At 34.5% G+C, this 27,366-nt stretch overlaps 1 protein-coding gene across 3 annotated transcripts in view; it reads right to left on the bottom strand.

Moving 5' to 3' along the window:
• Positions 1–276: 276 nt before the first annotated feature.
• The window catches only part of LOC150099255 (sodium/hydrogen exchanger 9B2-like), a 285,631-nt gene continuing 258,541 nt past the window's right edge, over positions 277–27,366 (bottom strand). For all 3 annotated transcript variants that reach the window (XM_090403898.1, XM_090403899.1, XM_090403900.1), the window contains exons 12-13: positions 17,261–17,338; positions 277–6,467 (exon numbers count right to left, since the gene is read on the bottom strand). In XM_090403898.1, coding sequence (XP_090260024.1) covers positions 6,261–6,467; positions 17,261–17,338 — 285 coding nt within the window. In that variant the 3' untranslated portion in view covers positions 277–6,260. The remainder of the gene's footprint in view (positions 6,468–17,260; positions 17,339–27,366) is intronic.

The following is a 27,366-nucleotide window of genomic DNA, read 5'->3' as shown; positions in this document are numbered from 1 at the left end:
AGAACAATAAATAAGCTACCCATTCTCCATCCTTTTGGTTACTTTGAAGTGCATTTTAGAAATAAATAACACTGTTTCTTTATGTTGTGTTTGTGTGTAAGAATGCTTTAGACTGATCATTGATCAGTCACAACAAATAGTGACATGAATTTCATATAACTAAGTGAAAATGCATTAAGCAGAGGAAACAACAACAAACAATAAAAGTTTTTATTAGAGTTTAAAAAAAAAGAGAAACATCTCAGAACAAGTTATTTACACATTTAACCACCTAGGTGGATCATTAATAATCCCTAACATTCTTACATAGATATGCGTTTTTTGCTGAAACGGCAGCACAAAACATCAATGTGATTTTAATAAATAACATTTATATAGAAATTAATAGTTTAAAATTTTTATTCTTAGTAATATAACACTCATAATTTACAACCATCAATGAGTCTTGATTTAATGTGTGCAGTGTCCATACCAAACAAAAAAATAGCAGAAAAGCCATATACATACAACTAACCTAACTTTTTTTTATTACTCTACTCCAGTTAAAAGAAACTTTATTCATAATATAAACAGATACTGTATACATCATAGTATAAAACTTGGATCTCTTAAAGTATGGTGGCAGGAGAACTGATTGTTTAAACATGAAAACTGTAATTAATTAACTAAAAGTGCTGTTAGGACATGTACTTTCTAAAACTTAAAGCAATCTAGGTTTCAAATGACAATAGAGATGTTCAAACTTAGGTGCCACAGGTTTTTGGGTTTGTTTAATTTAAGGCAACAAATATACACTTGGGTCTCTTTTTATGTGGTTCTGAAGTTATGCGGTGCATATTTCATGCAAATTCTGGGTTTCCCCGTTGTACATAATGAACAGCATGTTGCAGCACATTCTGGCGTAACATGAGTAACGTGTAAGCAAGAGTGTCCGTGAAGTTTAATTTTGCATGTGAGTAAGTGTTTGTCTTTTCATTATTGTAAGTCTAAATTTTGCAAATTTTTATTTTAAAGATTTAATTTGGCCCAATGGAGAAAAAAAAAAAAAAAAGCACCAAAGAAAAGCAATTTCTTTGGAAATGAAAATTGCAATTTTAGATCACTCAGCAAAAGGAGAAGGATCTATGGCGATTGGTAAACAATTTAATTTAGGCGAATCTACTATAAGAGCAATTAAAAAGAATGAATTTGCAATAAGAAAATCTGTCATTTCTGGTACAAAACTAAATGCCAAATTATCGTCGTACTCATGAGACACTTTATTAGAAAAAAACGGAACGAGCGCTCGTAATTTGGATCGAAGAATTAACTCAAAGAAGAATTTCTATAAGTGGTTATTTAATTAAACAAAAAGCTCTTCTGTTTTATGAACAGATGAAACAATTGGAGCCATCTACTTTTGTTTCCAGGCTGATAAAGAATTTTCGACTACAAAGGATGGCTAACAGGGTTTTTAAAAAGGAATGCACTTCATAACGTGAAGATTACATGTGAGATTGCAGCAGCAAATGAAAAAGCAGCCACAAATTTTCAAGAGAAGTTAGCCATAATTATTGAAGATGGTGGATATTGTTCCAATCAAGTGTTTAACGCTGACGAAACAGGATTATTTTGGCAGAAAATGCCTAGTTGAACTTGCATCACAAACTCTGAGAAAAAAGCAAGTGAGTTTAAAGCAAGCAAAGATCAAGTAGCATTGTTACTTTATAGCAATGCATCAGGGGGTCAAATGTTGAAACCCCCCTCCTAGTAAATCGATCTCCAAGACCACGTGCTCTAAAAGGCAAAGATCTAAAACAGCTGCCGGTACATTGGATGGCTAATACAAAGGCCTGAGTAACAACTGCTGTATTTACTGAATGGTTCAATAATTGCTTTGTACCAGAAGTGGAAACATATATGAAGCAAAAAGCTCTCAATTTTAAAGTTTTATTAATTGTTGACAATGCACTAAGTCATCCGCATTTAGAACATCCAAATATGCAGTAGTGTTTTTTCCACATATACAACAATGTGCATTATTCAGCCATTAGATCAAGGCATAATTTCTACTTTTAAAAAATATCACGTAAAGCATACTTTTCAATTTATATTGAATAAAGTAGAAAATGAATCATTAACAATAACTGATGTTTGGAAAAAAAATTTCTATTTCAGACTGCTTAAATCATGTTGCATCTGCTATCGCTGAAATAAGACCACAAACTTTAAATGCTTGCTGGAAAGCAGCTTGGCCTGGATGTGTTGCAAACAGTGTAACCATTCAAACATCTACATCATAAGCTGAAATCATTACATGACATTGGTGGAGGTTTATATACATTTAGCCAGAATGATGTAGACGAATTGCTTGTGGATAATGCCTTAAGTGATGATGATATTATTGGATATCGATTAACTTTAGATATTGTCGAAGATCCAGAAAACGATAGTGAAGCAGAAGAAAAACCTGTCCCCCTCCCTGCAAATATAATTCGAGAAGATCTTGAACTGTGCAATAAATTGGAAAATCATTTTCTTGTTAACGACACAAATTCTGAACGAGCCTTTTAAATTCCAACGTGAGCCGAAGAACTGTATGTCTTGATATCGCGAGCTGTTTAAAAATTAGTAAAATCCTCATCGCAAAGTTTAATCATTCATTGTCAGAAGAAAAAAAAATCAGGAAAGAACAAGGGTGAAGCTAATTCTGTTTGTGAAGAACTGTTGCCTTTACCATACAGATTTGATGTGCTGACTATCTCTTCTGGTGATGAAAATGAATTCGTACCAGTTTGCAAACGTTGCCGAATATTGTCTAATAGTGACGATAATTCTAATGAAAAAATGTAAAAAAATTGCTACTTTTCAATAAAATTAAATGAATAAATCTTTAAAACAAACTTAGGCATTCTTATTTCCCTGAAGTTTTATAACCTTTTTATGCAATTTTAGGTTTATTTTAATTCATTGCTTCGTTTTATGGTGGTTTTAGAAAAGTATGGAACGTATCCCTAATTTTCCAACGTAAGTTAGGTCTTTTTTGTATATATATATTTTTAAATTCAACTAGAAGTTGTTTCTGTGAGGGGACAACTCTCCTTCCTTCAAAAAAGTTCTATTCACTTCAAAACTAATTAAAAAAAAAAAAAATTGCTGACACTGATCAATTCTGATGTTATTTCTCAATTTACCAACATACTACTTACCTTAACCTTATTAAGCCACATTTCTCTCCCTGACTTATCTGAATTATTTAAATTCAATGTATATTCAGGTTATTTGGAAAGGAAAAATATACAAACAACTAGATGGGACTGAAATGATTCATTCCTCTCCCTGGCTAGCCAAGTTCTATATAGACCATCTTGAAAACTAAATACTCAAATAACCTAGGCAAAGACTAAGTCTGGTTACACTATCTAGATGATGTGTTTGCTATTTGGTCCTATGGCCTAGAACAAATTAAATACACCCAAAATTACACAATAAAAACAACTGTTTTTTTCCCTTCTTAGACATATTGAATCATTCACAAAGAATTTTTAACACCTGGAAACTCGAATCAACATTTTTATGTAAGAAGTCCTGACATGTTTTTGTAAATGCATTCTTTGTGCATATGAAAATTGCAAACAACTGCATTCTGATTATAATGCTTCCTCTCTCTCTCACACACACAGCACTTTCTGTAAAGGAATTTTTGCTTAAAAAAAAAAAAAACTGAAGCATCCTCCATATTCCCTTTTCTGTTCTTCTGTTGTTGTACTGTGTGAAAGAGATTATTATGGACATTAAGGCAGCTGTGACTATGTAGTGAAATCACTTCCAGAAACTGATTTCCAGAATTGTTTTGAATAATGGAAGGAAGACTTGGCATTTTATATGAATCCTACTCACAAAAGGTTGTAAACCTATCATACATAAGTATCATGGGTGGCTTAAGGATAAGGTACTCTGAAAACCCTGCTATAGTGACCAAAGAACTCTTCAGGATCCCAATAAGCAGGTTGGTGAATTCAAAGCAGGCAACAAAATTCACCTAACCCAAAACACATTTGCAAACATATGTCCATAGTGGAATTCAAACCCATGACCTATTCACTGGAGAGCAGAAATGCTGATCCACTCAGCCAATTAGGTTGACGAATGTCATGTTAGATGGGAACTAATTTTGAAGTAGACCATTCACAGTTTTGTGTAATTATTGAAAATGAATTAGATACTGAATCTGTCTCATTATTTTATTGTCAAATTTCATAAGTGTTATGGTACCAATACAACAAGAAAAGGGTGATACTGCCATGGACATAATGCACAGTAAGTTTACGTTGTAAACTTACTGTGCATTAGTATACTGATGGATTATGGATTTAGATAATCTGGAACCTAGCTTTAGAGACCAAACATTGCTAGTGTTTGAAACAAAATTATAAGAAAAAAAAAATCTCTCTCTCTCTCTCTTTATGTGTGTGTGTAAATGTTCTCGTGACTCAAAAAGTCACAAGAACATTATTTTTTCTGTGTATTTTTCTTAGTGCTTCGCATTTTTCTGCATAATCTGCAACTGCAATGTTGCTTTAACCACTTAACTGGCCATTATGGATCAAATACGCATCCTCATACGCTTCGTGTCCATCATATATTTCAATGTAATATGAATGGTATTACAATTTTAATATGCACTTTGCATCTATGATAACCTTGACGTCTATAAACATCTTGGTTAACAGTGATGTCAGGTTTAATCTCATTAAAATAATATTTATCTTTCAAATTACACAATCTGTTATGTACTTTTAAACTGCAGGTATAGTTTAAATTAAATAAAATAGTAAATAAGAAAAACCTGTGCATGATAAACTTTTGACTACCATTTTCAAGGTACCAGATTTAGTTTTATATATATATATAAAAGCACAAAAATAAACATTTATTATCTAGTCAAAATGTAAACTGTTTAATGTATTTCATCATCAAGACTACCATAATGTAATTCGTCTTTAAAAGAAATTCTTTGCAAGCAGTGTAAATAAATTAAGTTTTAGTGTGTTATTAAGGAAGCTCATATACTGATTTAAAATCTCAGTTAATGCAAGGTCACTCAGCCAGTTCGATTCAAAATTTTGCAATCCAAGAAATGATAACTTTTCATATTGTTACATAATATCTAACCTTCCCAAACTTTGACTGAGTATCCAAAGCAACTGACATCATTCTGGTATTAGATGTCTGAAATTTGCCTTTTATTTCAAGCTCCATCCCAGACCTAACATCTTAAATATTCTGAAAAACTATTTCATTTTAGTTGTTTGGAGTTTTACCTGTAATCGGAACTCTTTACAAAACTGATGGGACTGGATTCCATGTAACTCTCATTTCTATAAAAAGGGATCACTGGGAACTGCATATTTACATCAGTTGGTTGTTACATATGCATGTTTATAAAGAATGTGGACTACCTGCTTCAACATTTGCTTATGTTCTGGCAAATCAAATTTTAGTCCAACATACCTCTTGACAATATGTATACATTTCCAGGCATTTTTAGAAAGTGGAATTGAAAAAATAATTTGAATTCAGGAGGCTAGAATGATTTAGTCATAATCAGAAAATTATGTTCTGTGTAATGAAGACTTTTTGATTAGCATTTACTTAACATTTCAGGGGGGGGGGGATGAATATGTGGCAATTGCTCCAATGAAACCTTTCTGAGTAGCATAATAGCTGAATTCTTATGGGATTTTACTAAAATAGTAAGTCATAATCAGCACTATATTATATACAGATATTTTGCATTGAAGAGCCCCCAAGCCACCAAAAGTTTGAAAACTCTTCTATCTCTTCTATAATTACACCTAAATATGGATCAAGACGGCTATTCTATTAAAGATAAAAGAATTTAAAGCTATGAAATTTAAATAATCAAAACTGGATAAAAATGACAGGAGTGTAAGACAAGATATCTCAGCATGCATTATAGAATTTAATATAATCTGGATGAGATATCTTGTAATGCATGCCTAGGTGGTTAATATATATTTACACATCCATGATTTTATCACATGTATAAAGACTTGGCTAATCACAAAGATAAAGTTCTAAAAAGTTCTGAAAATAAATAGATGCTAAGTAATGATATATATATGACACGTTTATGGGATCTCTGCTACTTCTTCACCAGATATCTAGAACGGGACACAGCAGTGAATGTACAACAAGAATGATTGTGTTTTTAAACGGTACAAATATCCTTCTGAAACTCATATTTTATACAATAATCACAGCTTATCCACAGCTGTATCACTGCTTCCAGATTTTATTTCCTTAATCTCTGAAAAGGTATCCTGATCAGTCTTCTGAGTTTCTTGAGCCTCTGGATAAATATCATGATCTGTCCTCTGAAGAAGTCTTGGACCACTTAAAGCAATAGCTGCAGCTCCAAGTGGTGCAGTTATTAAGATGGATAAGACAGCAATAGTCAAAATCTAAATAAATTCAAGAAAACCCTTAACATCGCATTTCATCAAACAAAACACTTCATTTAACAGTCATTCCGTTTTTATATAGATTTATAAACTATTTCCATATATGTTTTTTAAATATGAAGTTAACTGAGTTTTTTTTCCCTATACATTAACGGTACTATCAATTTAAAGTTTCATTAGAAACTTTTTTTTGAAGATTTATGTATATAAAATGATTTTTTTCTGTAACTTTTAAGTCTAAAATTAGAATTTTTTAAATGTGAAAAAGCAGACTTATAAGTCATCAAAGATCATTTAATATATTAACAATAATGCTGAAATATGAATGGTAATGCTTGCAAAAGTGAACTAGCTATTTTCCACTATTTTTCATCAATAAAAAAAGATATATATATATATATATATATATATATCAATGAAAAAATACTGATGACATTTATCAGTGTAAAAGTATGCAATCTCCTTCAAGTTAGTAGCTTATTTCTGAAAAATAGGCCTTAGAAACCTTAAAACAAATGATGAGATATACTTCTAAACTACAGATGGAAAAGAACCGTTTTCTTTTGCATCACTTCACATTATAATATGCACAAATACATGGAATATGCAGTAGCATCACAAGATTGTTGGTCATCAGAAGTCATGCCCAAGTGAATGTAACGAGCAGGGCTCAACAAATCATGCAAACCTATTCGAAATGAAAAAATTGTACATGCCCAAGATCCTCCCCCATTCTTTTTTTTTTAATGATATGTCCCAATTAGCAATTGGAGTTCCATAAAGTGATTAATAGTGGTGTATTGTGATTAGAGATTTCCTTTTGACCTATGTGACTCCCCCCCACCCCTTGTATAAGTGCATCTATGATACTTATCACCAAAGAGCATAATTGTCTTTAATCAAAGCAGATAAGATCACTGCACATTGTTAAGAGTGATATGTCATACCCATCAAAGAAATTATCACAATGGAGTTAGTCATTCTTTCTAAAAAAAAAAAAAAAAAAAAAAAAATCCGTGTTTTCTTAAAGTTAAAAAGATTTTGTTTAGAAAGTTTTTTTTTTTTTTTTTTTAATTAAATAAAAATTATATTTTGTCCAGTCTGTAGCTACTTGCCAGTTTGCAAAACCTACTTGATTGGGTAGGCATATTCACTGAGCCCTAGTAATGAGCTAATCAATTTTATATATGCCGATTTTAGACAGCAATCAAGCGCACACACACACTGCTGGCATAGTTGACTGAATGGTTAAGCATATCTGCTCTCTAATCAATAGGCTGCAAGTTTGAATTCTGCTGTGGACATGGATATTTCTGATTGTGTTTAGGTTAGAGATGAATTTCATTGTCAGGTGTAAGACTAGTGTCCCTCTTATTAGAAGGCCTGAAGTGGCTAAAAGCAGGATTTCCAGATTATGATGAAAATAAATGAAATTATAAAAAATATATAAAATTAATGAAAAATAAGAAAAAACTTAGCCCACCCACAGTAGTAAGGAATTAAGTTTACTAGGTTTGGGTAGGAGTCACTTAAAAAAACAACAACAACAACAACAAAAAAAAAAGTACACACACCATATGAAGTGCTTAATATCTCAGAGATTTTAGCACACAGTAAGTTGAAAAAACTGGTACTTAAGGTTTACTAATGGTGTTAATGAGACTCAAAAGTTTTAATTCTCCATATATAAATGTGGATTTACTGTAGTTTTGCATGCATTTCTCATATTCTGTATTCAGGTATTAAAAAAATCTAATTTAAAGTAATTAGATTTTGTAATAATATGATTTACACAAAATTTAACAATAATAACTGATTTATGTTTTAAGTTTTTGTCTTGTTGTTTTTTGTGAAATTTCATAGGATTATGCTGTATATCAATACAGCATAACCCCAAAAATAACTAACAGAAATATAGGTATATATTATTTCTGGAAAAATTCCCATGTTACTCCTCTTAAACAACTATTATTTATACGGCTATTTTAGCCTGTTTCCGTTTAGGAGTGTCCCTTGTTTTAAATACAGTGGCTTTTTACTCAAGAATTTTTTGCATTTTAGAGGTAAATATATGCAGACAAATAGAGGAAGAAATTTTGCCCATACCTTGTTTGGATGTTAGGATGTCTTCGTCCTCCATACTTCTGCTGCTAGGCCGATAAAGGGGGGGTAGGAAACGTGTGTGTGTGGGGGGGGTTGTTTGAGGCAAAGTGGGAAGATTAAATTAGAAAAATCCGGATTTTTTTAAAAATAATATATATATTATCATATTTAAGGGCGCTTCTTTGGGAAAAAAGGAAGGGATTTATGGGAAACAGGGCTGGGGGGGGGGGGAGCGTTAACGGGGTGTAAGCCATTTTGATTGTGTATCATCATCAGAACATTTCGGGAAAAGTGTAGGGCTATGTCATGATGGCTTGGTGTATCTGCCTTAGAAGGACATTTGTTTTTGCTTATTGGTCAGAGTCTTGACCTAATTTTTATGTTGCAGAGCTTCCAACACTCGGAAATTAGGTAGGGTGGTGGACGTTGATCGAGTTTTCGTCACATTTTATGGCTATTGTTTCCGCTATTCTAAGCATTGTTTCATTGTCTTGTTTGTCTATTATTATGGCCTTGTCAATTTGTGGGGTATGTTTCCATTCAAGGGCATGAACTGCTATTTCTGTTTTCCCTGTACTCTGTATTTTATTTTTCTTTTTGATGTTGCGTTTTTTTGTGTTTAAATGTTCTGGAATAGGAATGTTACAATCATGGAAGTGTTCTTGTAGTCTAGCCCATAAAGACCTGATGGTAGAACCTGTGTAGGTGATATCACAGTCTTTTTTGGCAAGGAAATTTGTAGACTACATTGTGGTGTTCTAGCATTTCTTTGTGTGCGAGAGATTTAGTGGGTTTTAGGAGAGTTGCTAATTTTTGGTTTGTGATGAATACTAGCTTATAGTCCGTGTGTTATGAAAATGTATTTGTAGGCTTTGTATGTGTTTTGTATGTATGGCAGTTTGATAATCTTTTGTGTTGGGAAGTCTGTTTTGGTTGTAGGGTTGTTTTGATGGGTGCTTGCTGTTCTGTTTGCATAATTTATTAGTTGTGTGGGATAGTTGCGATTTTTAAAAGTCTGTGTTAAATTATTTAATTCCGTGTTGAGATAATTATGGTTAGTTGAGAATTTGTAAGCATTTATAAACTGTGATAGGATGACTGATTTTTTTAACTGAATATGGATGGTATGAACTGAAATGGAGGTAGTTTCCAACATGTGTGGGTTTGTGGTATATTTTCGTGGCTATTTTGTTGTTAATTTTGATTAATGTCAGGTTTAAGAAATTGATGGATTTGCTCTGTTCAGTTTCCATGGTGAATTTTAGTCTGTTGCTGTAATTGTTAAGGGATGTTTGTAAGGTGGTGATGTGTATAGGTTCTCCAATGCATAGAATGTCGCCCACGTATCTGCCATAAAAGGTGATGCTGGCGGGGAGGGAAGGGTGGAGTAGGAGTGATTCTATATGTGCCAGGAATAATTCCAATAGTTGTCCACTGATGTTTTGACCCATAGGAAGACTGAAAATTTGAACATATATGTTGCTGTTGTTGTTGAACTTAAAGAGGTTAGCTGAAATTATGAGTTTGATCAAGTTTATGATGTCATTTGGTGTTAATTTTGTGCATGCATGCAGAGTGTGGTCCTCTGTGAGTAGTGTGTACGATGTCTAATGTTCTGGGGACGTCCACGTTAGTGTATAATGACGATGCATCCAACGAGGAGAGGACGTCTTCCCGGGATAAAGTAACGTTATTTATTTTCTGGAATAGGTTGTCCGTATTTTTTATCATAGAGTTTGACGTTGTAAGTAAAGGTTTGATGAGTTTAGCTACGAACTTTGATAATGGTGCTGTGGTGGTGTTCTTGTAGGAGACTATAGGCCATATTGGGTAACAGTCTTTGTGGGTTTTGATGTTTCCAAACATATGGGGGGTGCATGTGGTACGGGGGTGTTGTGTTTTTCATTGTGGTTTTGTCTATCTTGTTTTGATTTTTTAAGGTGTGTAGGGTGTTGTTGATTTGTTTTATGAGGTTGGGAGTGGGATCATTTTGGATTTTTTGGTAGGTGTGTTGGCCCGTTAAAACGGCCGTTATTTTGTTATGGTAATCGGTGTGGTTGATGATGACTACTGTATCCCCTTTGTCTGCTTTTGTGATCATTATATTCGGGTTCTTTTTAAAGATAATAGGGCTTTTTGTAAGTTGGGAGTAATGTTGGGTTTCACTATATTTTGCTATTTATGATGTTGTTTATTTTCTGGAATATTGTGTCTCTGTTTGGGTCATCTTCAAGTTTTGCTTGGACTTCGATAATGATATCTTTGCTCGGTACGTATTTTGGGGATACAGCGAAGTTAAGTCCTTTGTTCAGGATGGTAATTTCGTCGGGTGTGAGATTATGAACTAACAGAAATGTTATTACGATGTACTAATATGCAGCATAATAACATTTCTGTTAGTTATTTTTAGATCAAACCACACTAATTTAAAAACTAAGTATTTCTCTGAACAGAAGTCTTATTCTTGAATTAGCTATCAAGTAGTACAGTGCAGTACAGCCATGGTTAAAAAAGTGATCTACCAGGATTTAAAAAGGAATAACATGAGGACTGAATATAAATAAAGAGGTCATATCTACGTATTTTGCTGTCCAATGTCTGCCATCTTCAGGAAGGTTAAACTAAAATGAGATAAGCTCTGAAGATTCAAAAAAGTTATTTTTAAACAATCCACAGATGACAGTACAGTTACACATGCAAGACATGAGACATCTAGCATACTTGCTTATTGTAACCTATTGTTATGTACAGCTTTCATATGATTGTTAGTACAGAAGAGATCTGATATACTACATGAAAGATGAGACCACCAAATGTCATGCAAAATGAGGCCTTTGATAAGGCATTGAATTCAATGATCGATTACCTCCGATCTTCACAATACCATATCAAGACACGGGAGGTAAGAAATAAATATATTTAAAAAAAAATGTTGATGTCAGAACCTTGTTCAAACTAGTAAAGATACTTCAAAGCCTTTTATGAACTTCAAAAGACAGTGTTCATTTCCCAAAAATACCACTGGCGGCTGCAAGATTTACAGTTTTCATTACCGAGGTGTTCACTCCCTTGGATTTCAGACTTCTCTTCCTCTCGTCTGACCTATGTGATCCACAAAAACAAAGGATAAATCAGGCCTTACCTTTCATGCCTTCACAGAACACCATGATATGAATTGGTTAGTAACTTCAGTGCTTTATTATTATAATGATGACCTCCTATCCCACATTTTCAAAGAATTTAGTGGGCTTTGTTTGGACTGCTATGCAAGTTAAAAATATATATAACAATGGGCTGCAAGAGCAAGTATTTCCCATATATGGTATTAACCAAACAATCTCATTTTGTTTGGTCAATCTCATGTATTGGCCATAATAAAAGTATTGTAGATGTCTCATTTTCAATCAGCTGTTATTTTTGGATTTTTTTTTAAAACTGTTTTTGTGGGTCTTTAAGCTTTTTCTCATTTTTTTTTCTTCTAGTTCAATCTTGCCTATGATGCTGTCAGATGTTGATGTGATGCTTCTTTATTGTTGATATTAATCAACAATAATCATCATCAAATTACTAATATGTACCTTCAAATGGGGGGGGGGAGTGTACAGGATATGCTCTGAAAACACATTCCTAGATGCTAACAATGTTAAGTTCTTTCCTAATAACATTGCCATTGATGCCATCAGATCATCATACCTCTAATCTTTCTCAGGATTCTCATACCTGTGGTCTCTAGTCTTTGGTCAAGTGTTTTATTTCTAACTCAGAAATAAAATTCCATTTAAAACTTGTTTAGTTTTGGAAACTACATTTTGAAAGTGAATATGCATAGTGCTGTAATTCTTAGAGTGCTTGAGTACACTAAAGCTGATCAAATTTCTTTACATTAACTATAATGTATGGCTGACTGCTAAATATAACTTTGCAAAGTAGAACCACTGACATTACTGTAGTGGTGGACAGATCACTTCATATTTTTAGTTTGCATATTATCATATGGTAACTTTTTTTTTTTTTTACTCAGAGATTAATCCTATTTGTATAAGCTGTTCTTTCTGACAACCGCATGCTCTTTGGTCAGTGTTTTTTCAGAGGAAACCTGAGTTTCCAAGAGTAAATCCTGCTGCTTCATATAAGACTGGCTAAATCACCTTTGGTTGAAAAGCCCTTATAAATGTTCAGTGCATTCTAGATGAAATTCAGATTCATGTCTTTCCAACGAAAGCTGTCTAAGGTCATCATCATCAAATTACTAATATGTACCCTCAAGTGGGGGGGGGGGGTACAGGATATGCTCTGATAACACATTCCTAGATGCTAACAATGTTAAGTTCTTTCCTAATATCATTGCCATTGATGCCATCTGTTCATGCCTCTAATCTTTCTCAGGATTCTCATACCTGTGGTCTCTAGTCTTTGGTCAAGTGTTTTATTTCTAACTCAGAAATAAAATTCCATATAAATTTATTCAGTTGACTTCCTACCATACCAGCTTCATTGATTCTATTGTCTATTTCCATATTTGATTTACCATCTTCACTAAAAATCGTGTCTAAGTAGCTGAAATGTTTTACTTGTTCTATAGGTTCTCTATTCACAATTCAGTTGATATTTTCAATGCTTCTGCCTATTTTCATTGTCTTTGTCTTGTTATTGCTGACCTTCATACCAAATCTATTACAGCATTCAATTTAGTCAGGGAATTTAGTGCAGACTTATACAGGATTTATTTAGAAGTATAACATCATAATCCGCATAAAGTAAAGAGCACAGATTTCTTTTAAGGCTACACGGTGATCAGCATTCATATTTACGAATTTAGGGACACAAAACACACGTGTTGAAATTATTATTTTACTCATTATTAAAAATAAAATAACACTTGACGTTTTGACCCAACACAAAAACTAGGGGTTATAAGCACCCTTAAACACAGAGCTCAAACTGTTTATACAAATGAACAAGCTCTAAACCAGGAATACAAGATCGTCAACCATACTTTTATAAAAAATGGATACAGTAAAAAAACTATTCACAAGATCCTCCACAGAGATACCACTAAAAACATAAAAGATTTCAAGAATGCTATTGCCATACCTTATGTTAGAGGCATTTCTGAAAAAATAGAACACTACACAAATACAACATCAAAACCACCTGTAAACTCCCGACAAAATTAAGACACCTACTCAGTTCTTCCAAAGATCCTCTTCCATACCTACCCCACTCAGGGGTTTACAAAATACAATGCATATGTAACCTACTATACATAGGGGAAACAGGGCAAACCATCCCAATTAGGAAGGACGAACATAAACGACACATTAAATACCCCCTTTTTGGAATAAATGACCTTTCTGACCACGCACTCCAAACATACCACAGAATTGAGTCCGAGAGGAAATTTAAGGAAGCATGTGAAATGCTCAAACATAATCCAGATCCGAACAAAAATGATGGTCTAATCATTCCAAGAATGTGGACGACCCATTTGCAACCTTTATAGCAACCAGAACAAGCCAAAGAAAAATCTCAATACAAGAAGACTTAGTGAAGTGGTTTTTTTTTTTTTTTTTTTTTTCCTCCCTTAACATTTGATAGCAACTTGAACTGTACAAGTCCAGAAGAAAATCTTAGTATAACTGAACTGTACAAATCCAGAAGAATCATAGTACAGGAGGACTTTAGTAGAGTTTATTATAGTTTTTTATTTATTTTATTAATTAATTAATTAATTATTTTTTTTATCACTAGAGGTCAGGCTAAGAAAAAGATCAATTAACAGCGTAGATTTAATTTACCTTTATAAAGTGCAAGAGCATGTAGCTTGGTTTCCTATACACATGAATCTTTCTGTTGATGACCTCAATACAGGGGTCGAAATGTCAAGTGTTATTTTATTTTTAATAATAAGTAAAATAATCATTTCAACACATGTTTTGTGTCCCTAAATTCGTAAAATATGAATAAAGAGTACAGATTAACATCTCCAATTTTGATATCAGGTTTAATACCACTTTCATTCATAATGTAATTCATATAGATAATGAATAACAGAGGGATAATGTACATCCTTGTCTGACACCAGATTTAACATTACATCTTCCTGTACTTCCTTCAATTCTAACTGCCGATCAACTCAAATAAAGACTAAGTACTGCTTGATATAATGCCCCACTGATACCATACAACTGTAGCGTTTTGAATTGCTTCTCTCTAGCCACCTTGTCACATGCTTTTTCCAGATCTACAAAACTTAAATACAGATCTTTGTTATATTCCCATGATTTCTCAACTATTTGTCATAAAGTGAAAATCTGATCCTGACAGCCTTCATTTGGCCTGAATCCAGTTTGTTCTTCACCAAGCTTCCTTTCCATAATCCTTCTCAATCATTTCTCAAGTATACTTGCATAAATCTTACCAGGAACATTCAGTAGGGTACTATGAGAGTTCTATTCCAATCATCTGGAATTCATCCCTCTGTGCAGGCCTTCTGAACTATGCAGTGCATCCACTGTAAGACTTTTTCCCCCCGAAGTAATTATACCTTCATACTTGAGCAATTCTGATCAAATATCTACTCCAGCTGCCTTTTCATGTTTCAGGCTTTTGATGGCTTTTTCTACTTCAAGTATGGATGTGTATTCCTGATTGCATGCCTGTTGAGTGTTTTTTTACCACTGCGCTGTCACTGATTGTTTTGTTTAGCAATTTTTCGAAGTAATTACTCCATACATCAAGGATATATTTTTCACCAGTTTTCATGTTACCTTTATAATCTCTAATTTCTTTTACAGCACTCTTTCCTTCATTTCTGAGCTTTTTCAGCAGTGTCCACCATGGAGTTCTGATTTTTTCATCCTTGCAGACAACCTCACACATGCCTCTCTGGTTGAATCAAGCAGTGTTTTCTTCAGGATTTACCACTGAATCTCCAAGGTTTGGTTCCTGTTCTCAAACTCTTTCATTTTTTTTCCCTTCAATAAGGTTTGTGTATTTTAGTCTACAGTTCACATCTGAGAGCTGCTCAACTTTTATTCGCTTTAAAACTTTCTTACATGTTCTTCTTTTCAATATGAAATTCAATTTTATCCTGCTCAAGACTAAATAGTGATCACTTCCAATTTCAAATCCTCTGCACCAGGGAGAAAACATTACTATCAGTTGATAGTAATGGCTCGTCTCTCCATGTGAATTTGTGCACATTTTTAAGTTGGAACGTGGTGTTAGTAATGACCAGTCTGGTCCTGAACAGAAATCCAACACAGGTATTTGCCATTGTGATTAGCTTTCTCTTTTCTCCAAATTTTTCCAAAATATTTTTGTATGTCTGACAATCATTTCCTACTCTGCTATTTAGATCTCCAACAAGGACCAACTTTTCCTTTTTCATTGTGTCAGTTGCTTTCTCTAAAAGCCTAAAAAAAAAAAAATTCCTCCTCTTCTACCTTAGTGGAACCTTCTGCGGGACTATAGGCACAAATAAGTCTCATTGTCCAGTTCCCCATTCTGATATTTGCCCACATCACTCTACTTGATATTGTGTGCCATTCAAGAAGATTAGCCTTGTATTTATGTCTAAGGTCAGTATGTTATATCTGTTAACTGCATGTATTATAATGCTAGTTTGTCTGTTTTGAGGTTTACCTCAAAACCTGAGCTTTGAAGTTCGAATTTTCAAGAAGGAAAAAACCCACTTCATTTACAATGTCGCTATTAGTTCCTCATGGACAGGATTTATACTAAGATCTTTTCAACTGAAGGACAAGGAGGAGGGACAGCCTTCCCCCTCCCCATTTTGCTATATTAAAGTAATGCAAATTACAATGTCTAATATCAGAAATAATTTCAATATCAAAACAATCACAGTTTCATCTTTATATAATGCATCTAAAATTTGCTTTTCACCTTATGTGGAGGAACTGCATGACAACAATATCCACATGCTGTTGTCATGTAGCTCCTCCACATAAGGTGACTTTGACTTTGTGCATCCCTATGTGGAGAAGAACTGGAGGATCTCTTTGATACTTCTATGGATTCAGGAGAAGACTATTCTCGAAATTGCTTAAACTTAGCAACATCTCGTGTATAGGTCCAACATAAAAAAAATGAAATAATATATTCTGATTCTAGTTTTTAGCTTACTGCTTAATGAATGCAACAGAATGGCACTCACAAGCCTTTTCAAGATTGTGCAAAAGACTGCATCCTATTAGAATGTAATCTCTATAGATTGATAGAATTTTTTTTTTTTTATTGCAATGTCAACAATTTTCAATACACAAAAAGTGGAAACTATAATACACTAGTATTCTAAAGGCCAAATACAGCCCCCCCCCCCTGCAATTTTGCAATTTCAAGGCCAAGAAAAGTTTTTATAATGAAGTGGATGGAGACCCTTAGCCACTGTGCCACCAATGGCAGCTATTTCAGGAACCTATAGGGAGATGATGTCAGGTATGATATTCCACTCTTCAGATGTAGCTACATCATGCTTAGTATGTTACATGTAGTTACATACCAAACAAAATCACAATAATGCAAGATGGAATGTGGTATCAATTAACATGCATAACTAGGACTGCCAACCCTTGGCATTAGCTTATGAACCTGGAAGAAGTTCAGCAAGGAAAGGGAATGTAATAATTAGACTCATAAAATTATACTGTATCAGGTAATAAACTTACTTGAATTCCCAAAGTTTCCATATCTGCCCCAGCTTTTGTTTTTCTAGCATAATCTAAAGCAACAGGTCCTATTGCTGCCTAGAAGAACAAAATAGTTTCATTATATCACTTATTATGAAATTAATAGTTTCATATTAATCACTTAACACAAATAGAGGTATAAATGCACAGAACATCTCTAGCCTCAAGGATGCTTCAATAGAAGTTTAATATTTAAATAACTTTCACGGCTTACACATGTAACAAAAATTATATAGAATTTATTCAAATTATTATAATTACAGCTATTTTGCCTGCTTCAGTTTAGGAGTACCCCTGTTTAAATGTCATTGGCTATTTACTCATGGGTTCTTAGGGCATTATGAGTGTAGATGTACTAAAAAGTATATGTAGCTTAAGGAATAGAAAATTGCACATACCTTTTTCTGGGTGTTGTGGCTTTTCCTCTGTCCGCGATGTCGAGAACTGCAGAGTGTGTGTGTGGGGGGGGGGGTAGGCAGTTTGGTAGAATAAGTTAGAAAAACCCGGGTTTTTTTCCGTAATATATAGAAAGATATACTTTTATATAGGGTGGGGAAAAAGTGAAAGGGTTAATTTTTTAAAATAGGGAGGGGGGGGAAGGGGAAAGGTAAATTAACCCTTTCACTTTTTCCCCACCCCTATATAAAAGTATATCTTTCTATATATTACGGGAAAAAAACCCGGGTTTTTCTAACTTATTCTACCAAACTGCCTACCCCCCCCACACACACTCTGCAGTTCTCGACATCGCAGACAGAGGAAAAGCCACAACACCCAGAAAAAGGTATGTGCAATTTTCTATTCCTTAAGCTACATATACTTTTTAGTACATCTACACTCATAATGCCCTAAGAACCCATGAGTAAATAGCCAATGACATTTAAACAGGGGTACTCCTAAACTGAAGCAGGCAAAATAGCTGTAATTATAATAGTTTATAATGAGGAGTAACATGGGAGTTTTCCCAGAAATAATATACATTATTCAAATTATTTATTAATTAGAAGTTTGACATGTTTTAAGATTTTATTAAACTTATTCACATAGTGAGTGTAAGAGCGACAATGGTATATAACTGTGTTAATGATAGGAATAGGCTTTGTCATGGAAATGTTGACGAGGTGAGAACGATTTCGGGTTTGTGTTCGTCCGGTTCGGACTCATCATATGTGTGCAAAAGATGTCTACATGTGTAAGGCATTAGAGAAGAATAGAGATCTGCAAGTTGTCCAACTGTGTCAGGCAGACTGCAAACAAGAGTATACAAAAGAACATGCAGGTAGATTATTATGTCTGTACACAAATGCTAGGAGTATCAGAAACAAAGGGGTAGAGTTGGTTGCCTTAGTCAATATGTTGCGACCTCAGATTGTAGGAATTAGTGAGACCTGGCTATCAGAATCAGACCTACTAACTGGTATCGAGTGTCATGGGTACAGTATTTTTAGAAAGGATAAAGTGGATAGGAGAGGAGGGGACATGCTGCTAATGATATTGGATGACTTAAATCCAGTTAGCGTTGAGACCTATGAATGTAGTAATACTACTAAAAATATTTCATGTGGCAGTGAGTTTGAAGCCATCTGGTGTGAAGTGGAATCTAACGAGACAAATTACACAGTGGGTGTTGTTACAAACCTGGTGGATCAGTTGCTGGTGATGAAGAAATGCATCACCAAATAGAAAAGGTGAGCGTGAAAAGAGTAATCATAATGGAAGACTTTAATTATCCAAATATTGATTGGGTAGCAGTAGAATCTCATGAGAAGAATGAAAATGCATTTATTGAATTGTTTCAGGACAACTTCCTCAAGCAGCATGTGACAGATGGAACTCGAGGTCAAAGAGTGTTAGAATCGATTATAGTGTCAAAGGACATTCCAGTTGGTGACAGTGATCATGTGGTACTCACTTGGGAAGTGACTAAGTTTATGAATGTTCCATTCAGAAAAGGTTACATGCTGAACTACAAAGGAAATTATGACCAACTGAAGAGTATACTGAGTTCAGTGGAACGGGAACGGTTGATGGATGGAAAGAATATCGACAGTGCATGGGAAGCATTTAAACAATACTTAAATGATGCGATATCAGAATGTGTCCAGAGAGCTCAAAGAATAAATAGAGTAGAAGTCAAATGGATGTGTAATCTTATTAAGCAAGAGATTCGTAATAAAAGGAAGATGTGGAAGGAATACCGTTTGCATATGGATGATGCCCGTTATGAACGTTATAAGCAGCAGGCTAAAATAGTCACAACTGTTGTGCAGAAAGCAAAGTCTGATTATGAAAAGAAACTGGCTCTGCGTGCTAAAGACAATCCACAAGAATTCCATTGATATGCTGCAAGTAAAAGAAAGAATGAATATGAAAGAATAACTCTTCTAAATCCAGATGGCATGAGGGTTGTAGATGCAAAAGAGGTTGTTCAGTTAATGAGACATTGAGCTCACTGTTACCTCTTTACTAGATGAAGAAATGCAGGTGTGTGTGAGGCCGAGGTATTAGAGCTGTTGCACAAACTGAAGAAGAATTCAGCAATAGGGACTTGTAATAAATATGGTGGGTTTAATCCTGTCGGAACTATGCCATTGTAAATGGGGGGAAGTATTTAATTTATTTATTTATATATCTCTTTAATTTTTCTTTATGTCTTATTATCTACTTTATTATATCTCTGTATATGTTTAATACAACTTTTGTTATGTACTTCTTACTATTCTTCCTTATCACTCTTTGGTATATCTTTAATATCTCCTTAAGGTAAACTGCCTTCTGCACTTGCTTTCTTATTCTTCGAACACCAGAAAATTTATTTGTTTAAAAGCTGCGTCACTGATGATCGTTTTCTATTAACAAGAAGTGTAAAAATGTATCCAGTAGTTTTCCATTTTCACCCTCAGACCATCCCTAATTTAATTATTTTATCTGCAGTCGTGGTCTACTATCTATTCTTTACTATTCTTTCTTTTGGGTTCCCGCTAATAGGCTCTAATATGTTTTTTTTGGAACAGTGCATCAAATAATTAAGAATCAGACGACACTTATTTAATATTTAAACAACAAAAATTTAATTCACATAAGAGTTTTCCATTTTCACCCTCAGAATATCCCTAATTTAATTAGTATCTGCAGTCATGGTCTACTATCTATTCTTTACTATTCTTTCTTTTGGGTTCCCGCTAATAGGCTCTAACATTTTTTTTTTGGAACAGTGCATCAAATAATTAAGAATCAGGCGGCACTTATTTAATATTTAAACAACAAAAATTTAATTCACATAAGACAAATTTACCCTGCATTTTCAGTAAAAAAAAAAAAAAAAACATCTCAATTCAAATCTGCATAAATAAATTAGTTAAGTTCCTGCATTTTACTCACACAATTCATATCACATATTTAACTAATTTTCTTAATATAACATAAATCATTTATACTGAGCAATGGTACTTATTACTTAATTGTTAACTCTTATTCATCGAACACATAAACAATATCTTTTACACACAATTGCTCCTCCCTTTCTATGCTGGGAATATTCTATAGGTAAGTTTCACCAATTCAGCAAACAGTTACACTATGACTTATTTCAACTACAAATTCCTGACAATTAATTAATTTATAATCTTCAACTGTTACATATGCCTATTTAGATCAGCCTCTGCTTTACAGTCCACTAATAAAAGTTCTCTTAAAAGCTCAAGAAAATTTAACAAACGGGTCAACTCACTTTATAGCTGCTACCCACTGTGCACTCGGCTTCGAACTGGACTTCTGTTCCCTTTTTTTTCCTTGTCAGGTTTTTCTCTCCCTCTTTACGGCGGTGATAGATTTACTGACGCTTCTGGGATGCTGTACTCACCGCACTTCGGACGAAGATTATCGGCTTGTGGAATGCTTGCATGCACGTTGGACTAACGGAGCAATTTCTTCCCTCTGGTTAACAGCTCCTGGCAAAGACTCGTCAATTCGTCATCAAATATCTGCTTTGCCTGGTGGATCAGTTCCTCGTCATCTTTCTTTTAGATCACTGGCATGATTTCTCCTGAAGTTACGATCCCGATGACATACATCTGACGGATAACTGCCGACGACTTCTTGACAACTGACCGACAACCTCTGGATCACTGATGAGGAACTCCTGGAACCGATGTTGCGATCTTTTCGCTAACGCCTTTTATTCGGTCACTTGCGAATTCTTGCACAGAGATACGTGACCTCTGAACATTTCAGTGAAATCCCTTGATCCTTTTCTCAGACTGACCATTCCTTTGTTTTTCTCCAACACTTCCTAAATCCTATTCGTTCTGGCAGCGGACATTTGTTTGAAGCTTTTGTCGGTCCACCTAGCACTGACCTTGAGCGTTTCCATGTAGAACACACACAAAATTTGACATCTTTACAAAGAGCTAAAAATATACCGTTTACTAGTGGCAAGGTATTGCCTTAATACTACACCTTCTAGAATATTCCCTTATTTGGCAGAGAGCATATACAATTCCCAATGGGATTATTTACATTTAAACAAACATCTATGTACAAGTTACAATTCTTACTGGGCTTGACCTTGGTAAAATTTATGTAAAATATTTAGACTTTTTGGAGCTACATAAATATTTTTACAGACTGATGGAATATCAGCACGTGTGCTAAAAGCGTGTTCAGCTGAAATGGCCATTCCTTTGACCAGGATGTTTAATATGAGTCTCAGAACAGGGAAGATTCTGCAGGAATGAATGGTAATTCCATTGCACAAGGGTAGTGAAAAGACCGATATATCCAACTATCGACCAATTAGTATCTCAGGAGTGGTAGTGAAGATTTTGGAAAAATTGGTTAGGGCCCCTGCATTCAGAAATGGGTTGACAGTGAATATCTACATTGATGACCAACATGGGTTTACTAAGGGAAGGTCATGTTTTAGCAACTTGCTTCTATAACAATGTTACTATTGAACTAGACAAGGGGAATGGATACACCATGATACTTTTGGATTTTGCTAAGGCTTCTGACAGACTACTGCATGGCAGACTGCTGCATAAATTGGAGAAAATAGGTTTGGGTTATACAATATTAGCATGGATAAGAAGATGGCTGACTGACAGATATCAAAAAGTGGTATATGGGGGATCTGAGTCTGCAAAGTTTAAGGTAACAAGTGGTGCACCACAAAGATCAGTGCTTGGTCCACTGTTATTCAATTTGTATATTAATGATATTGGGAAGGATTTGACAAGCGACATACAGTTATTTGCTGATGATGCAAAGATAGGTATTGTAATCAGGAATGCTGCTGATATGCAGTCTTTGCAGAATGATTTGAAGAGGCTGGAATTGTGGGCATGTGAAAGTGGTTGTGGTTTGCCATGTGGCAAAGATTGCAAATACAACTCAAAAGATAATTGCAATGCTGAAACGAACGTTCACATGTAAAGATAAGGATGTTATTTTGCCTCTTTACAAGGCCTTGATAAGACCTCACGTAGACTATTGAGCGCAGGTCTGGTCTCCTGGTTTCCGTTGTGATTGTGATATATTGGAGAGAGTACAAAGGAGAGTGTTAAAAATGATATCAGGATTGTGGAATACTGATTATGAAGACAGAATGAGAACTTGTAGACTGCAGACACTAGCAAACAGGAGAAAGAGGGGTGATATGATTGAGACTTACAAACTTCTGAAAGGGTCATACTAGATTTTTCTCTCAGAGGGTGGTGTGTGATTGGAATGATTGCCATTGGATGTTGTGAGTGCAAGTAGTGTGAATGAATTCAAGAATAAGTATGATAGCTGGTGTGTGTGTGTGTGTGTGTGTGTAGTATGTGGCCTCCCTCGATGAGTCTCTAACTCCCTGGAGTCTCTTAATAATAATAATAATATTCTTTAACCAACTTTAATAAAATTAACTTTTAAGCAACTTTTTGGATTAAAAAGGCAGTTTTATTCATATATATGTATGCTTTAACCAATACTAGCTCCTGAGATCCCTTTGGGTTTGCTATAATAAGAAAGTACCGTACAATAGGTAATCAGCAATGTATTGCATTATCACCAAAGTCACAATATTACTTAGTATTCTACACCTAAGTTTTTAAAATAACATCAATTCTTATGGATGTTGGAAGTTTTTCCACTTGGTTATACAATAAATTAAAGATACAAAGAAATTATATACTCGGTTTAATCCTTTATCCATGTGTAGGCAAACAAGTTTGCGTCTGAACTATTTTAAGGACTGGGGCAACTCGCATATAGAAGCTTATAACTTCACATCACTTGCCTTAGTATCCCACAATGCAAAGCACATATCCTTACAGATATGTATAATGCTATGCATTATGGGAAGGGTCACCACCCAGACTGGTTTCGACCTTTATTGAGGTCTTGTCAATGGGAGCCAGACCCAGGTGATACCAAGGTTGAAGTGATGCAGAAGTCATATTTTCATATAATACCAAGTGGAAAAACTTCCAACAACTATCTCTAATCTAGAGTATTTTGATAATAAGGTGTGACACCTTTTGGCAACTCGTATAAAGAAATTTCTTGAAAACTGGGAAAGAGAATGAAGATCTAAAAAACCTTAACTTAATATAAGTTACATCAGCTTATTTGAAACAGTGTTTTTGAAACAGCTTATTTGAAAGGCCCCAAAATTAATAATTGGAGATCTCACTAACCATGTATATTATATTCTTCCTTTAATCCTATACCCAAGCTTAAGCATAAGTATGAAGTGACTTCATGACTATGCTACTTGTATATAGAGACCATTGACTTTGCATCAATTGCCCTAGTATCCCATAATGCAAAAACATTATGGATGTTGTCACTACCTAGACTGGTTTTGACCGTTACTGAGGACTCATTAGTGGGAGCCAGACCTGAGACAATACCAAAGTTAAATCAATACTGCTTGGGTCTGGCGTGCCTGCTGATGAGACTTCAATAAAGGTCAAAAACAGTCTGGGTAGTGAAAAGCTTCAATACATAAGTAGACTAGTCGTGAAGTTATACCATGTAACCAAGCAGTAAAATTTTCCTCACCAATTCAGTCATAATCTTTAAATCTATTATATGATAGGTTCAAGGACTCATCACAAGAGGGTACTGTACTCCACTATACACAACTCACCATCTCTCCTACTTAATCCTTCAGCTAGCATTGCTATCATAACAACACTAACATCAGACATAATGTCATCTACTGCCTTTACATGTAAATTGCGTGTATGCAGGATGAAAAACTTGATAAAAAGCCCATATAAAGATTCCTATTGTCAAGACAAGAATTGAATTCAGGTCTTTTCCAAGCAAGGGGTGCAATGTCACATTGTTCTTCCAAATGTTCAATGGAGTCACTTAAAAATTTGCAGCATCAAATTCCTGCCATGTACCCTCAAGGGGTGTACAGGATATGATAGCACTACATGAAAAATTTACGTCATTACTAACTTCCTATCTACAATATTCCTCCAGATCAGTCCGTTACTTCTCAAGACTCCAATATTATCAGATCTTATATTTCTGTCATCTAAGGCACTTTGTACCCTATCAAACCACCTATATCTTGGTCTTCCTCTGGGTCGTTTTCCTGCCAACCTGGTAGAGAACACTTGTTTTGCCAATCTTTCCTCGCCCATTCTGTTTAAATGACCATACCACCTGAGATTAGCTCTGCTAACGCATTCCTGGATGCTGACAATGTCAAGTTCTTTCCTAATATAATCGTTTTTAATATGATATTGCCATTGATGCCATCTGTTCATGCCTCTAATCTTTCTCATGACTCTCATATCTGCAGTCTCTAGTCTTTGGTCAAGTGTTTTACTTCTGACCCAGCTTTCAGATCCATAAGTTAAAACTGGTTTGAACACTGTCTTGTATACAGCTAATTTAGTGTTCCGACTAATTTCTCTCTTATTCCATATGAATTTATTCAATTGACTTCCTACTATACCAGCTTTATCGATTCTGTTGTCTATTTCCATATTTAATTTACCATCTTCAGTGAAAATCGTGCCTAAGTAGGTGAAATGTTTTACTTTCCACAGATTGTCCATTCACAATGGTTGACATTTTCAACGATTCTGCCTATTTTCTTTGTCTTTTTATTGGTGACCTTCATACCATATCTATTACAACAGTTATTCAATTTAGTCAAGGAATCTTGCAGACTCGTAGTGGATTTATTGATAAGTATAACATTGTTTGCATAAAGCAAAGAGCTGATCCAATTTTGATATCATGTTTAATACCACTTTCCTTCATAATGTGATCCATATAGATAATGAATAACAAAGGGGATAATGTACATCCTTGTTTCACACCAGATTTAACATTAAACCATCTTCCTGTACTTCCTTCAATTCTAAGTGCTGGCTTGCAACTCAAATAAAGACTAAGTATTGCTTGATATAATGCCCCATTGACACCATATAACTGTAGTATATTGAATAGCTTCTCTCTTGGCACCTTATCATATCCATTTCATCTACAAAACTAAAATAGAGATCTTTGTTATATTCCCATGATTTCTCCACTATTTGTCGTAAAGTAAAGATCTGATCCTGACAGCCTCTATTTGGTCGGAATCTAGCTTGCTCTTCACCAAGCTTCTCTTCTACAATTCTTCTCAACCATTTCTCAAGTATACTTGCATATATCTTATCAGGAACACTCAGTAGGGAAATACCTGTGTAATTCTCACATTCAGTTTTATTTCCCTTTTTATATATGGGTACTATGAGAGCTCTACTCCAATCATCGGGAATTCATCAATCTGTCCAGGCCTTCTGAACTATGCAGTGCAGCGACTGTAAGACTTTTATACCACCATATTTCAGCATTTCTGGTCGAATATTATCTACTTATGCTGCCTTTCCACATTTTAAGCCTTTGATGGCGTTTTCTACTTCAAGTATGGAAATGTATTCCTGACTGTATGCCTGTTGAGTGTTTTTTACCACTGTGATATCACTACTTGTTTCATTTAGCAATTACTCGAAGGATATCTTCGAGTAATTACTTCAAGGATATCTTTTTCTCCCGTTTTCACGTCACCTTTATCATCTCTAACTCCTTTTACAGTATTCTTTCCTCCATTTCTAAGCTTCTTCAATAACCTTCAAAATATTTTGCCACCTTCATGATATTTATTTTCTATGTTCTTGCCAAAGTCCTCCCATGACTATTGTTTAGCTAGTTTTACACAGTGTTTAGCTTTCTTACATTTGTCTCTGTATTCTCTAAGAGCAAAAGCTGACTTATTTGCCAGGAACTTTCATATGATTTCTTCTTTTCCTTCACCATGGAGTTCTGATTTTTCTATCCTTGCAGACAACCTCACCCCATGCCTCTCTGGCTGAATCAATCAAGGTTTTTTCAAGGCTTGCCACTAAATCTCTAAAGTTTGGTTCCTCTTCTCAAACTCGTTCATTTTTTCTTCAATAATCTTTGTGTATTTTAGTCTACAGTTCACATCTGAGAGCTGTTCAACTTTTATTCACTTTAAAACTTTCTTACATTTTATTCTTTTCAATATGAAATTCAATTTTATCCTGCTCAAGACTAAATAGTGATTGCTTCCAATTTCAAATCCTTTGTACACTCTGGTGTCCTGCACCAGAGAGAAAACATCACTATCAACAATAACATTCAATGAGACTTTTCTTATTCTTTGCCTCTTTTCTCAATGTGAATTTGTGCACATTTTTATGTTGGAAAATGGTGTTAGTAATAACCAGTCCATGTCTTGAGCAGAAATCCAACAAATATTTGCCATTATTATTAGCTTTGCTCTTTTCTCCAAATATTCCGAATATATTTTTGTATTTCTGACAATCATTTCCTACTCTACTATTTAGAATCCCAACAAGGACCAACTTTTCCTTTTTCATTGTGTCAGATGCTTTCTCTAAAGCATTAAAAAATTCCTCCACTTCTACCTTAGTAGAACCTTCAGCGGGGCCATAGGCACAAATAAGTCTTATTGTCCAGTTCCCCATTCTGATATTTGCCCACATCACTCTACTTGAGACTGCCTGCCATTCAAGAAGATTAGCCTTGTATTTAGTGTTGAATAC

Source organism: Typopeltis vanoorti, chromosome 14 (assembly GCF_054136105.1).
Source record: "Typopeltis vanoorti isolate ZY-2024b chromosome 14, IOZ_Tvanoo_1.0, whole genome shotgun sequence".
NCBI classification, from domain to species: domain Eukaryota; kingdom Metazoa; phylum Arthropoda; class Arachnida; order Uropygi; family Thelyphonidae; genus Typopeltis; species Typopeltis vanoorti.
This window is presented reverse-complemented; position numbering and strand designations above follow the sequence as displayed.